The sequence below is a fragment of the Neoarius graeffei genome, chromosome 21 (assembly GCF_027579695.1).
Source record: "Neoarius graeffei isolate fNeoGra1 chromosome 21, fNeoGra1.pri, whole genome shotgun sequence".
NCBI classification, from domain to species: Eukaryota; Metazoa; Chordata; class Actinopteri; order Siluriformes; family Ariidae; genus Neoarius; species Neoarius graeffei.
This window is the reverse complement of record NC_083589.1, coordinates 52485613-52501230: the sequence shown is the minus strand read 5'-3', so window position 1 is coordinate 52501230 and position 15618 is coordinate 52485613. Positions and strand designations below refer to the sequence as shown.

Sequence of the window (15618 nt, the reverse complement as noted above, 5' to 3'; positions counted from 1 at the left end):
GCAAAAATCATGTATATAATGCCAATTTTTTTTGTGGCGCTATAATTTGCTACATGTATGCTAGTTATTGCAATATTATTGCAATGTTATTGCATTTATAATACATCATTGATATTCAGCCATAGTGGATTTTGTTCTTCAATAAAGTTATGTCTGTTTGCTGCATTGAATTGGTTCTTACTGCATTGATTTCAAGGTATTCCCTCCTGGGGTCCATACGGACCCCGCCTGGTAGTTTGTGTATGTAAAATTGGCTGGTAGGATGAAGGTTAAGTGTGTTCTTTATGCCTTGGGCCCTTTAGTGTATTGCTGTTATTAATACAAGATGTTCTGAACAAAACTTATCTGGTGATTTTGTCTTTATAAGCTTTAATTTTAAAGAAAAGTATTGGGGTCCAAACGGACCCCACATGGTAAGATTAAGGTGTAAAATAGCATGGTAGGATGAGGGTTAATAACAAAACTGTAAAATAAATTGCATGGATATTTCTCGACATAGTATTTAAATTTGTACAATGATATTTTCGCTCATGTATTTTGGAAGCATATGGTTTTTATTCCTAAAATGACCAACAACAGACCTACTTGTCAGAGTTTATTATTATTTCTGGATCAGTCCGGAGGGGGCCGTTTTTAACGCTATTTTAAATAATAGGTGCCGCCACCATGATCTTGTTTTAAAGCAAATAACCCGAATAAAATCATACTGATTTCTACAAACATCAGCTGTAGGAAACAAAGATAAAATGTAAAAACAAACAGTGTATCGACAACGTATAGAACCATTTCTGTTGTCAGTTATTTTGCAAAGATTAGGAGAGGGAAAGGGGATTACGGAGTGGATAAGCGCCGTATCAAATGATTATTTTTAAAAAAAAAGGAGCATTGCAGATACTGCAAATTAGAAATGTGTGCGCAATGGTGAACTTGGTTTACATGCAAAGACTGAGAAAAAGAAGAAAAATGCATCTGTTTTCCCATGCATGAAGTTTCTGGGCTATATAGCGGACTGGTTTGAAATGTAGTTTGGCTGGATTTTTTTTTTTTTTTCCTGAGACCTGGCAATCATGTTACTTTTGGTTTGTTAACTCCTTTATAATAGGGGTTTAGCTTAATCTTTGACCCGGACCTCTTTGTCCTAGCATAAATGTGTTTTTTGTTGGATAATACACAGCACTTCTGTAAATCACCCTGCAAAATGCTGTAAATGTAAAATTAAAAGACGTATAAGAACAATAGGGCGGCACGGTGGTGTAGTGGTTAGCGCTGTCGCCTCATAGCAAGAAGGTCCGGGTTCGAGCCCCGTGGCCGGCGAGGGCCTTTCTGTGCGGAGTTTGCATGTTCTCCCCGTGTCCGCGTGAGTTTCCTCCGGGTGCTCCGGTTTCCCCCACAGTCCAAAGACATGCAGGTTAGGTTAATTGGTGGTTCTAAATTGACCGTAGGTGTGAATGTGAGTGTGAATGGTTGTCTGTGTCTAATGCCGCTTTTCCACTACCAACGCGGCTGAGTCGAGCTGAGTGGGGCTGTTGGAGTTGCATTTCGACTACAACCGTGCTGGCTGGAAGTGGGTGGACACATTGGGTGGAGTTAGCGAAAGTGGGTGGAAGTCACGTGATGTCGTTAGGCGGCGCAAACAGTGACATCAGTGATCTTTTAAGCGGTAGTCTCACGACCCGGATAGTAAACAATAAACATGGAGTCGTTAGTGTTGCTGGTCTTGGTGCTGTGGCTTGTTGTCACCGACAACGCCAACAGATACTGGCAAGAGCGTATAGATGAGGCGAGGCGCATAAGGCTTCAGAAATTCTCGTAATTCGTAATTCTTCTTCTTCCGGGTTTACGGTGTTTACAGATCCCAGCGTGCTCGCGGGGCGTGTGTGGGCATGTGAGGACACTCCTCCTCACCAATCAGTGCACAGGGGAGTGTCTGCTCACGCCCCTAGCCCCACTCGGCTCGGTTTGGCTCGCTTCAGCCCTACTCCAAAACCGTGCGAGTTTTGGGTGCTGAGTAGGGCTGAAGCGAGCTGAGTCGTGCTGCTCTAAGGTAGTTGAAACACGAGCCGTGTCGGGCTGAAGCGAGCTGAAGTGAGCTGAAAAAGGGTAGTGGAAAAGGGCCATATGTGTCAGCCCTGTGATGACCTGGCGACTTGTCCAGGGTGTACCCCGCCTTTCACCCGTAGTCAGCTGGGATAGGCTCCAGCTTGCCTGCGACCCTGTAGAACAGGATAAAGCGGCTACAGATAATGAGATGAGATGAGATAAGAACAATAAATTGAATAACATGGATAATGGTGCATTGTGATTTCTATAACTAATAAAAATCAAATCACAGATCCCTGGCTATACCTTGCAGACCACATTTTAAAAACTACAATGTTAAAATTGACATGAGGAACAGGACCCTGGTTGTATTGGAATTAACAGCAAGTCAGGGTTCGACATTAAATTTCTAATCCAGTCGGACAAACAGCAAGATGTTTCGCTTGTCCGGACTGTAACCTTTTTATTACTGTGTATTTACTAGCACGCCATCTTACTACTAACTACTTATTAACTGACCGCGAGGTCTTTACGGGAAAATATCAGACCGAGGTCTTGACAGTACGGACCGAGCCATAGGTCTGATATTTTCCTGTAATGCTTGGTTCACACATTGGCGTTTCAGCCTTGCGTATGTCCAGCGTATCAGGCTACATGGCAGTAAGAAAGGAACGTCACAGCATCGCCAGCTTACGTAGCTAATACTCTAGGATGCGTAACACAATCTCCTTGTACGCCAGGGTGCGGCGTATTTTTAAGTCCGTAGCACATATGTAGCAGCTTTGATACGTCACACATACATCACATGTACGCCGTAAAAATGAAAGTGACGCAGCAGGAATGTTGCTCGAACACCTATTACACCATGTGAACGCTTTAAATGACGTGTGTCTGAGGAAAGTGGCTCCGGGGCTGGCTGGGTGGATGGATGTGGCTGATGTCTTCCCTCTTCCCTTGCCCTTCTTGCGTCCTGACTTCTTCGCTAGCATAATGCTTTCTTGACTGTAACGAATGACAACAAACGCAGCATGAAGCCTCCTTTTATACCCACCTGTGAATGCCGCAGATATGCTGCAGGTACGCAGTAGCAACATCACACGTAAGAACAAAACGCCACGCCAACAAAACAGTTACGCCGCAGCAACGCATCATACGCCACGCATCTGCCTCAGCACGCCACAATTTTACATCCCATGAACCCCATACAAACCCCAGATACGCCACAGGAACGCCACACCTATGCCGTGTACGTCACAGGACTTTAATTTTGGACAAAACACATCTCATTTCTTGTCGTTTGACCCACACACCGCTTACGTGGCAAGATACGAGACAGTGTGATAGTAGCCTAAAGACCGATCAAGCGAGGTTAATAAGGAGTTTATTATATGACTTTTTTATTTCTAAGATTAAAATAGATGCTCATTATAATGAGGCATAACGCTGTTTTCATCCACGTCATATTTGTAACATAGTTGAGTCACGCATTCAAAATAAACAGCTAGCGAGTTCAAAACTGAATTTTTTCTCACAGTTAGCGATTAGCGATGTCTGAATGATCTTCGTTGCTCATTTCTTGAAAACCTCAGTGACTCTTGTTTGTCTTTCGTGTTTCGGCCATTTTTGATTCCGTTTTGATTTCCAATTCATCTTTTTTTGTCGTTTTGTTTTTGTTTGTTTTTTTGCAACATTGAAAGCCAGCGACTTGGAAAGAAAGTCCGTAATCGCCCACGGGCATTACGGGAAAATTCTGCCTGCCAAGCAACCAATCAGAGCGCAGGATTTTACCGGAAGTAGCTCGTGCCATATAATATTTAAATAATACTGACTGGCGTTGAGTGGTATATCGGATATATTCCATTCAGCTAGCATGATGTTGAACGAGTCAAAAACTAGTTCAATATCATGCTAGGTGAATGGAATATATCTGATATACCATGGAAAAAGCCAGCCATTATTATTATTATTATCATACATACACATTCAATGAAACAATTATAGATTTTACAAAGGTGGTGGCAGGAAGTTTTGGATGGGGGGGGGTTGCATGTCGTGCGCCTAAGGCGCACCAAATCTAGAGGGGTCCAGGGGCATGCCCCCCCGGGAAATTCTGGAATTTTTAACCCTCTAAAACGCTATTTCCCGCATTTTGAGAGGCAAATTTTGGTGGAGTAAAGCTAAGTTTAATATCTCTATTAGAGTACATTTCGTCCATGTATTTTTTTTCTATATGAAACAGAACCAATGATACTATAATGTAATTACGTCTACTTCGAATCGTTGAGAGGATAACGCCCTCTTACCATGGGTTTGGTCAGGGCAGCAAGAGAATTCATGTAGCTCTAGAGCAGCATCAAGTTTTTGGGTACCCAAACCTGCTTTTACACCTCGTGAACGCTATCTAGCTATCCGGACAGGACACGAGTTATTAGTCAGATACAAATGTAGCGACACTGTCATAGCCTTGCTGTCACAGGGTCCCCACTTTGGCATGAGTACCCAAGGAGACCAGAAATGTCTAGACAGTTGCCACAGCAATGGGTTAATTAGTCCACAGAATATTCATAAATCAGCTTGTCTATTAAAAGTGATGGGTTTTGCAGTTCTGCGTAAGCCAAATAAGGAAAATCCCGGAAAGTGGAGGCAATCGGTGACGTCAGGGCCAGGCTAATTTGCATCGGTTTTGGTGTGAATGGGTGATACCAACCCACAGTACAAAGGGATGCCGCCGGGGCGCCGGGATGAAGGGACGCAGCGGGATTTAATAAGGGAAAACAAAGGCGCACAGCGGGCTGCTTATTCACACTACTCTCTCCTTTTCTTCCTTGTAAATAGACAAAGGACTCCCATCGTAACTTGGAGGGGCACAGCCCCCCCCCCCCCCAACATAATTTGGGGGGGGGGCCTGCCACCGCCACTGTTTTACAAAAAGTTTTTTACAAATTGTCACAGTCGCTCATTAGCACGGAAGTTTTACGTGTAATACATATCTTATGGCATTTCCAATGTTGTCTTGACAGCCATGCAATATCGTAAACCATATTCAACGCTCGTTCTCCATGTGTATTAGAGTGACGTAATACAGTAGAAGCCATTCATTTGTTTGCCTGTTTCCATGCCCGCACCATGCTTGGTCCGTGCGGGGTCTGTGCGAGGGCCGTGCCCGTATCGTAATCCCCCACACATGACGTGTTGATGAAGCCTGGACTGGCAACGCCCCTTAAAAAACACAGCTGCAATACCATTTTTTTTCCACAGGGAGGAGCAGTGATTTGTGAAGTTGCATTGACAAGCCAGAGCAACGTTTCTGAAGAGGATGGCAATAAACCAGAGTTTAAGTCCCGTTGAAAGAAGTGCAGTTTTCTCGCTTACCATGTCCAAAACCTGACTTGAGCTGAGGCGATATTACGCCAATACGGCGCATTGCTCTAAACGTCGGTGGTATATCTGGGTTGTTATTCATTTGTTCAATAATGCTGATTTGTTTACACTGAGTCCCGATGATTAACTATGCAATATTAGTTAGCTGTACGGCCTTGTAATGTCTGTCATTCATTTGTTATAACAGACAGACAGTTGACGTGGATTATTCAGGCATCGCGTGGGGAAAACAATACGAACATAAACACTTCTCAAAACATCCACTTCAACATGTTCCAGGTTTCCTACAAAACTGGCATGACTTTCCCTTTGTGTTGGGCAATGTATCAACATCGGGTTATTTGAGCTGTTGCTCATTTTATTGGCGACTGTTTGCCTACATCTGGCGCTGCGCATACTGTATGTGGAGTACAACGGTAAAATAATGTGTTCTTACTTCCCTTTTCTGTTTGCGCATTCCCATTATATCTCATCGCTCATCTCAATAACTCTAGCCGCTCTATCCTTCCACAGGGTCGCAGGCAAGCTGGAGCCTATCCCAGCTGACTACGGGCGAAAGGCGGGGTACACCCTGGACAAGTCGCCAGGTATTCACCAGTTATTTCATTTTATTAAACGCGGATTGATTTTGTCATTATGTCACACGAAGTTTGCTCCGAGCTACTGTACATGTAAGATAAGTGATCTTCTTCTTCTTTTGGCTGCTCCCGATTAGGGGTCGCCACAGCGGATCTTTCGTCTCCATTGCTCCCTGTCTTCCGCATCCTTCTCTACTACACCTGCCACTTTCACATCCTCTCTCACCACATCCATGTATCTCCTCTTTGGCCTTCCTTGTTTCCGTGTGCCTGGCAGCTCCATCCTCAACATTCTCCTTCCAACATGCTCTGCATCTCTTCTCAGGATGTGCCCAGACCATCTCAGCCTCATCTCTCTTAGCTTCATTCCCAAGCTCTCCACATGTGCTGTCCCTCTGATGTGCTCGTTCCTTATCCTGTCCAACCTCCCATCGCAAACCTTAACATCCTCAACTCCGCCACCTCCAACTTTGCCTCCTGTCTCTTCGTTAAGGGTACGGTCTCTGATCCATACATCACAGCTGGTCTCACACTACTGTCTTATGGACCCTTTTCAGTCACGTGACCTTCGTAAACGCGACCGCCATTTTGGACATGTAGTGGACTTCGGCTCAAATCGGTTTGAATGCGAGGAAGGCGACAAACATAAAAGAAAAAGGCGCGAGATGCAGAAAACTGTATTTACTAGTTTACTGTAATTATGATCTGGCAGCTATTTACACCGGATCCAGTGTAAATAGCTGCCGGAGCCAACGTCCGGCCGGGCCACGAGCGAGCGCGCGCGCGCTGGCTCCGGCCGGGCTGCGAGCGCGCGCGCGCTGGCTCCGCGGCCGCCGGCTCCGGCCGGGCCGCGAGCGAGCGCGCTCCGGAACCTCGGACGTTGGCTCCGGCGGCTATTTACACTGGATCCGGTGTAAATAGCTGCCAGATCATAATTACAGTAAACTAGAATGGAATGTTAACAGCAATGTAATGCCTTTTCTGGCTAATTTTATTCGTCTTACCTCCAACAAAGTGGTCACTACACAAGCGTTGGTATGCCGCTATCCATCTTCTCCGTCGGTCAGCATCTACCGGGATCCGATAAAATGATAACTCTTGCCTTGTTTGTTGATGGTTACTACATCCAGGTGCACAACAATATAGTGGCATGACGGAAGTCTTGCTGAAAATAAACACTTTCTTTGCTGCCGTTCCTCAATGCTGGCTGTGGTAAACTACTGGTAGTACATGTCCAAAATGGCGGCCGCGTTTGTCGTGACGTCACGTGAAAAGGGTCCATACATCTTACCTTTCACTTTTGCTGAGACTTTCCTATCACAAATGACTCCCGAAATCCTTCTCCAACTGCTCCACCCTGCCTGCACTCTCTTTCTCACCACACTAACGCAGCCCCCATTTTCCTGCACAGTTGACCCCAGGTACTTGAATTCAATGTAGGATAAGCGATATGATCATAATATTGCATGCTATCAAACCAAATGAATTAAATGTGCTAGAAGGGAATAGAACACATGTTTTTATTCCATCGAAAAAGTGTCCTGTATGTATAACAAGGCTGTAGGTTTTACCCAATGCCAACCCCCAGTGGCGCCAACTTCAGGTCAACATTAGAGGGTCACAATATTTTGCTCCGTTCTGTTCCACCAAAAGAGTATCCATCATCTCTCCAAAGTCCAGACTTTTAAAATTTGAAGTTCAGAACTGTAGCAATTCATGAATAATAATAATAATATGCGATTCATTTGATTAATTGCAAATCTTGCATGTGATGATTAACTCATTCTACCAATTTGCAAATGTGTTTTACAAGTGAATAACGCATTGACTGTCGGGAGGGTGTATGTTCCTTTCCCTCATAAATGGAAGTAAAACACATAAGGAGCCTTAAACACTGCATTACATGAGGCTGGCAGACGGAGTTGGCTCTCTTCTGTGTGATCTTTAGCTAGTTTTAGGTGGGGTTTACATTAGACCGTATCAGCGGATCATCAGATTAATGTTTTTAAAACGATTAACATGCACACAGCAACACCAATACACGATTCGCCTGCACACAGCAACGCCAATACACGGATACGCTCGGCTCCGCAGGCATCCTGCGCTCCAAATCACTCCGCCCTGAACAGCGAGTGCCCTCTGGAGGGTGCGCACTCCGGCCCTGCGCAGCTCACAGAGCGCGCGAGTGAAGTGCACGAGCAGTGATTCGGGACTGAGCCGCTGTGTGTGTGATCCCAGCACATATCACTTACCACTTGCAAGTGGAAGGATGGCAAGCCTAAAGACAATCATAACTACACAATGGGCAGTATTTGCATCAGTATTTGCAGTATTTTCATACTTTTATACTCTTTAATGAAAGGTGATACAAGGCGGAAGTCCGCGCCGTTTTTCAGCAGTCGCGTCACATGACCAACGCCAGCGAATCAGGAAGGTGGTCACAGTGACGTTGTCCAATGACGACGCCAGCTAGAGCTCAGCACAGCGTATCCGCGTATTCTGAATGTTTACACAGCACCGGACCAGACACGATCTGGATTGAATACGTGGACCCTGGCGGATTCCCGTTTCCCGGCGTTTCCAGGCGTTTTAATGTAAACGGACAGTGCATCCGCGAAGAAAACGAGACAGATACGGTCTAATGTAAACTTGGCCTTAGAATGCTAATTTAAGCTGATATGTGATTGATCTAATGGTAAAACAGGACGAGGTCTTTAGAACTTTTCTGACACGTTGAAAGGTACAATTTTACTTGGCAACCGAATGTATCTGAATTCTGATTGGTTGTTGTTATATTATCGCCCTTTTGTTATCTTCTTGAGCCCAGAGCGGAGAGGGGAGGGAGAGGAGGGACGGACAGGGTTCTGCGGAAGCGCAGATAGCGTTCTGGTCGAGGAAAACTGTGTAAAATGTATTTCTTCAATTCAGAACACGCTTAAAAAAGTTTTCAGAGAGGCGGGAGTAACCAAAAATTTCTGATCAAGAAGGCGGAGGCTGTTATGCTTATTATGTGAAAACATTTTATTTGATTAAAAGGCGTCTGGGCCACGAACAATGTCCACATCACCATCGGGTTGTTGGTTATATGTGTCATGTTACACGAACTTGGTCAGGGCTCTGCAGGTCTGAACTGAAGCACTTCAAATTCAGGGTTAGCGGCTGCTAAAGTTTGCAGGCACTTCACAAGCAGGGCCGCTGACAGCTTTGGCTGGGCCCGGGACAAAATGCTCTGAATGGGCCCCCCCTAACAACCCCCCCCCCGGGCCAACCCACACACACACACCCACCTCTCTTATGCCAGGTATTCAAAAACCATTCAACCGGTCAACAACCATTTCATTTTAGCATTTCAACATTTTTACAGTTTTAACATTTCCTTAGTCTGCAACTATTCAGGTGTGAAATGCAATGCGCATTTCTCGTGGATAGTCTACTATAATCACGCGATTGGGGTGCTCTTGAAGGAGCAGCGATGGACGGGGGATTTCGGGCAGGGCTGGGGGCGAACATAGTATACTGTGCGTGTGTACTGTCCAGTGTGAAAAGCAGAGAAGAACACACCGCTCAAGAAACGGCGGGATATGATTGCGGGCTAATGTGAATATTCTTAGCTTCAATCAGATATATGAAACACAATGTTATTAAGCCGTTGTGGTTATGAAATGATTCAATGCCCTGTGCGTTTGATATGATGTTCAGTAGGGCTGTAACGATACACCCAACTCACGATTCGATTCGTATCGCGATTTTTGACCCACGATTCGATACACCCACGATTTTTTTAAATGTATTTTTAAAGTAGTAAATTTGACTTATTAGCATTTACTTACTGACATTAACTATTTAATAACAAATAATTCAGACCACTGCAGAGAATGAGTAATATGTATGCAAAAATGAACAAATGTATATCCAAAGACTGTTTTATTTCTCAAAATAATACTGTTGAGCCGGAAGCTCTGTTTTTTTCGGTTCTGAAAAAGTCATTTTTCTAAATCGTGTAAATCCGTTAAGATTTTTTTTGGGGGGCGGGGGGGGTATAGGGGTGGCTCTCTCACTGTCTCACTCTCATAGGGCCAATGATTTTCTGTGATCGCGGAAAACAGATGGAAATTACGGAATTTTTATGGTGAAACGTTGCTCGCGTGTCAAAATGTAACTGCCGCAGAAGGCTTCCACCCAAGCAGACATGCCTTCAGTGTTGCCAGATATTGCTAACGTTTTCCACCCCAACATATGTTCAAAACCAGCCAAAAAGCACCTAAACCCGCCCAATCTGGCAACACTGCATGCCTTTCCGGTCAAGTGATTGTGATTGGCTTGTGGCACACCTAGCCAGCCAATGAGCTGCTTGTTTACAGATTCGCTCCCCGCGTCGCAACCAGAATGTCGACTGCTTAAAAGAAATGAATGCTCTGCCAGTGGCGAGTGTGGACGTTGTGTGACTCGCAGAAGATTGTCGCAGGTCGGCGAAAAAACGACTTACTAATAGATATAAAAAATAAAAGTAATTTAAGTAAGTTTAAAATGTAATTTAAATAAAAAGTAAAGTATTTATAAATTGAAGTTTGGAAGCGCCTCTGTTTTTGGGCTGAGGAGAAGTTTGAAAGGGTGTACCGCGATTCTGCCTTCTTGTATCGCGACACGGATCGTGGCTCTGCGTATCGCGATTTCGATACGCATATTGTTACAGCCCTAGTGTTCAGTGTGACTTGCTCTCCCCTCGTTTGTAACATGAATTGCGTGCCACGCATGCCTTGGTTGGGGTTACTTTACGGGGCTGGAAAAAGTTGGCTGTGTCTTACCTGGCTCAGCTGCCCCACTGCCTTTGCTAGTACCTGTTGCATCATCCGAATCTTTTTTTTAAATATTTATGCAGTGAGCCCCTGAGTCTCTTGGTTTCTTCCTCTCTTTTTCTCTTTTCTTTTCTTTTCTGTGCTCCTGACTTGTGCATGTTGGCAAATGGCACGCACGCTGATTGTCGAAGCGCTATGATCGAACGATGTCGTTTTTTTCCCCTTAATCAAAGAGTCAGACCAAACCATTTTTGCATTAGGGGTGGTAGGGGGTTCTTGACGCCTTTTTCAAAGACAATAAAGGCAAAAGATCTAGAAATAATTTATCGAATGCAAATATAGCACATTTCTCCCCCAAATCAACACATTTTGAAATGAAATAAAATAATCGCAACTTCATGAGAGCCCAGTTCTGGGCCCTCCCCATTCCTGGGCCCGGGACAACATACCTGTTTGTCCCCCCCTGTCGGCGGGCCTGCTCACAAGCAAGACTCGGTGCAATATTAGCCAACATTAGCACAATCTGATATGATTTAATAATGTCTTTGTGAACACGAGCTGTTGTCAGTATCAAGTCGGATTGTGATTTACATGCCACACAAACTTAGAAAACAGTCATATTCGTTTGTTGTCGTTTTACACACTGAATATGAACTGTTGTTAACTGATTCATTTTACAAGCTAATCTAACGTTACATTCCTCAAGGACAGTTTGCTAGCTAGCAGCCAGTCACTGCACTGCAACTGCACTTGCTAATTGACATGGTAGCCAAACTTGCTTGCTGTTTTCGCGACCACGCCCCCAGAGCGAAAATTCATGAGTGAATTCTGCGTGGTGTTTCGCCCAGTGGAAGCCTCCAGTAACCCTTTGTGTACCGCGCACGGAGCATGATTTTTTTCTTCAATCAGAAATATTGGTAGGGACATATCAGCCGTCGTTTGATATTGGTAGGGACATGTCCAGACCCAATTCTACGCCTATGATGTATAATGATTCTGTTTAATCATGTTGTGAATTGTGCAATGCTCCTTGTTCATGACGCATCCCTGATTACAACGGTTCTACTCGAAACTGGTGAAATGGTGGGCCGGGTCACTCGCTGACACCAAGGTTCTACTCGAAACTCGCTGGCACCAATGGTTCTACTCGAAACTGGTGAAATCGTGAGCTGGGTCGCTTGTTGGCACCAAGGTTCTACTCGAAACTTGTTGGCACCAACAGTTCTACTCAAAACTGGTGAAATGGTGGGCCGGGTCGCTCGCTGGCACCAAGGTTCTACTTGAAACTCGCTGGCACCAACGGTTCTACTCGAAACTGGTGTAATCGTGGGCCGGGTTGCTAGCTGGCACCAAGGTTCTACTCGAAACTTGCTGGCACCAATGGTTCTACTCGAAACTGGTGAAATCGTGGGCAGGGTCACTCGCTGGCACCAAGGTTCTACTCAAAACTCGCTGCCACCAATGGTTCTACTCGAAACTGGTGAAATCGTGGGCTGGGTTGCTCGCTGGCACCAACGGTTCTACTCGAAACTGGTGAAATTGTGGGCAGGGTTGCTCGCTGGCACTAAGGTTCTACTCGAAACTGGTGAAATCGTGGGCAGGGTTGCTCGCTGGCACCAAGGTTCTACTAGAAACTTGCTGCCACCAATGGTTCTACTCGAAACTGGTGAAATCATGGGCCAGGTCGCTTGTTGGCACTAAGGTTCTACTCGAAACTTGCTGGCACCAATGGTTCTACTCGAAACTGGTGAAATCGTGGGCCGGGTCGCTCGTTGGCACTAAGGTTCTACTCGAAACTTGCTGGCACCGACGGTTCTACTCGAAACTGGTGAAATCGTGGGCTGGGTTGCTCGCTGGCACCAACGGTTCTACTCGAAACTGGTGAAATTGTGGGCAGGGTTGCTCGTTGGCACTAAGGTTCTACTCGAAACTGGTGAAATCGTGGGCAGGGTTGCTCGCTGGCACCAAGGTTCTACTAGAAACTTGCTGCCACCAATGGTTCTACTTGAAACTGGTGAAATCATGGGCCAGGTCGCTTGTTGGCACTAAGGTTCTACTCGAAACTTGCTGGCACCAATGGTTCTACTCGAAACTGGTGAAATCGTGGGCCGCGTCGCTCGTTGGCACTAAGGTTCTACTCGAAACTTGCTGGCACCGACGGTTCTACTCGAAACTGGTGAAATCATGGGCCGGGTCACTCACTAGCACCAACGGTTCTACTCGAAACTGGTGAAATTGTGGGCAGGGTTGCTCGCTGGCACTAAGGTTCTACTCGAAACTGGTGAAATCGTGGGCAGGGTTGCTCGCTGGCACCAAGGTTCTACTAGAAACTTGCTGCCACCAATGGTTCTACTCGAAACTGGTGAAATCGTGGGCCGGGTCGCTCGTTGGCACTAAGGTTCTACTCGAAACTTGCTGGCACCAACGGTTCTACTCGAAACTGGTGAAATCGTGGGCCAGGTCACTCACTAGCACCAAGGTTCTACTCGAAACTCGCTGGCACCAACGGTTCTACTCGAAACTGGTGAAATTGTGGGCCGGGTCGCTCGCTGGCACCAAGGTTCAAAGGATCCTGAGCGGAGCCGGTTCAAGAACCCGTTGCCTGTTGGTTGAAAAGGGGTACGGATGTACATCAGGTAGGCTCGTGCATGCGCAGCTCACGCGAGGTGAAAGGTGCAAGTGGAGCGTTTTTGCACCTTTGGCGTCCCATAGGCGAGTAACGTGAGGGGCCCCTCGACCACCTGCTCGGACTTTCTGGCGCAGAGTGTGTAAGAGCTGAGCCTATGCGTTAGTGCAGCAGTGCGGAGGCCGGGCCGGGCCGGGCCGGACCGGGCCGCGGCTCTTACCCAGAACAGTAAGTTGATGGCGTAAAGCAGACAGCGCAGGCACTTCACCGAGTCCTCTCGCGCCATCGTGCACGCGCTTCATTCCTCATTCTACCGCTCTGACGCTGTCCACCGTGCGCGCGCGCGCGATCCGCTGGCACAGTGAGAGGGGAAAACAACAACAACAACAACAACAACAAAAACAAAACTCCTTCGGATGTCACATGGCCTCGCAGACACCGATTCAAGTCAAAGCTGGCGATCCAACCGTGATGTGTTCACACGTGCGTGCGCGCGCGCATGTATCCGTGGACAAGTTTGTTTGTTTGTTTGTTTGTAACAGGTGGTGTGTGTTGTTGCTTCCTCGTGCGTCAAGGCGGCGGAGGCTCGCGCGAACTTATGGGCGCTTATGCAGAAAAACAATCCCAAAGCCATGTGAAGAGCAGTGCCATGATGAGTGGAGTCACGGGAACGCGCCCCGGTCACGGGAACGCGCCCCAAAAGTCCTGCTGAAGTGGCACAAGGTCCGAAAGTGAGGTGCGCGCGCGCTGTCACTCCTCACTGCTGTGTAACTCCACTGTACTGCAGCTGAGTGATCACTGTGTTCAGTCTGGGGCAGGCTCTATTCCCTTCAACTCCACAGCGTGTGGGAAGTTTCAGAGAGAGAGAGAGAGAGACTGTCTCTCTCTCTCTCTCTCTCTCTATCTGGACTGTCAGCCTCCGGGTCCTAAAGGCGAACCCAATGTGTCCTCATTACATTACATTTCACATTAGCAGAAGGACAAACCAAACATCAATCGATTACACAGAAAGTACCCGGATGTCGTCATCTATTCCTGGGTTTCACGTGACGTCATCATCAAGTCAAGTCAAATCGAGTCAAGTCAAGTTTAGAGCATTTTTTAACATAGGCTACGTTCACACTGCAGGCTGAAGTGACTCAAATCCGATCTTTTCGCCCATATGTGACCTGTATCCGATCTTTTATTGACAATATGAACGACACAGATCCGATTTTTTCAAATCCGACCCAGGCCGTTTGGATATGTGGTCCTAATTCCGATTCCTATCCGATCTTTTCACATGCGACTTCAGTCTGAACCGCCAGGTCGCATTCATCCGACTTACACGTCATCAACAAGCCACAAACGTCACTATTCTGCGCTGAAGTAGGCGGCGGGTCTCTCAAAAAAAGTTACAACAACATGGCGCATAATCACGGGCGCAGATGGGGGGGACGGGTGGGATTCGTCCCACCCAGATTTAAATTCACTTCGTTCGGTCCCCCCCCCCCACTTTGCATAAGGCAAACCTCACGGAAAAATCAAAAGACTAATTACCATTCGGTTTATTGAGGTGCACGGCAGTGTATACATAGTTGCAACAATTCACATAAAACAAAGACTGATATTCGGTTGGTTGAGCTGCGCAGACTGCACAGGTTGCGAGCTCAAGCTTGGTTGCTATAGTAACCCACAACAAGTTTGACAGGCATATCGGGGTTGGGGTTGGTTTGCTGGCAGCTTTGTCCCCCCCAGTTTTTTGTCCCCCCCAGTTCAAAAAACGTATCTGCGCCCCTGCGCATGACATCAATGCGAGGGACACTTCGGGCTGTGAAGGTTCTGAATCTTCTCAATGGAAGGACGCAGAGGTTAGGGAGCTGATTTCCATTTGGGGGGATGCAGCTATTCAAGCTAGATTGGATGGGTCATACCGCAACCGGGCGGTTTTACTTCCGTAAACACTGGCCATGCTCACTGCATGTGACGTCATCGTATCCTGCAATGCGCATGCGGAACACTTTTAGGTCGCTTTTTGTTCATACTGAGGATCACATACAAGTCGCATATATTTGTTAATGTGAACGACCTCACAAAAAAATCGGATTTCACAAAAAAATCGGAATTGAGCATTAAGCCTTGCAGTGTGAACGTAGCGATAGTTACTGGGAGACCAAATGGTCTCCCAGTGGCCAGATTTGGTAGGGCTACGTTCACA

At 46.4% G+C, this 15618-nt stretch overlaps 1 protein-coding gene across 2 annotated transcripts in view; it reads right to left on the bottom strand.

Moving 5' to 3' along the window:
- Nucleotides 1-14248, bottom strand: part of tspan12 (tetraspanin 12) — a 77480-nt gene extending 63232 nt beyond the window's left edge. The window contains exon 1 of one of the 2 annotated variants that reach the window (XM_060903686.1): nucleotides 13642-14248. In XM_060903686.1, coding sequence (XP_060759669.1) covers nucleotides 13642-13707 — 66 coding nt within the window. In that variant the 5' untranslated portion in view covers nucleotides 13708-14248. Of the gene's footprint in view, nucleotides 1-7003; nucleotides 7317-13641 lie in introns of those variants that run through there. The other variant, XM_060903687.1, reaches the window with a different exon arrangement.
- Nucleotides 14249-15618: the final 1370 nt, after the last annotated feature.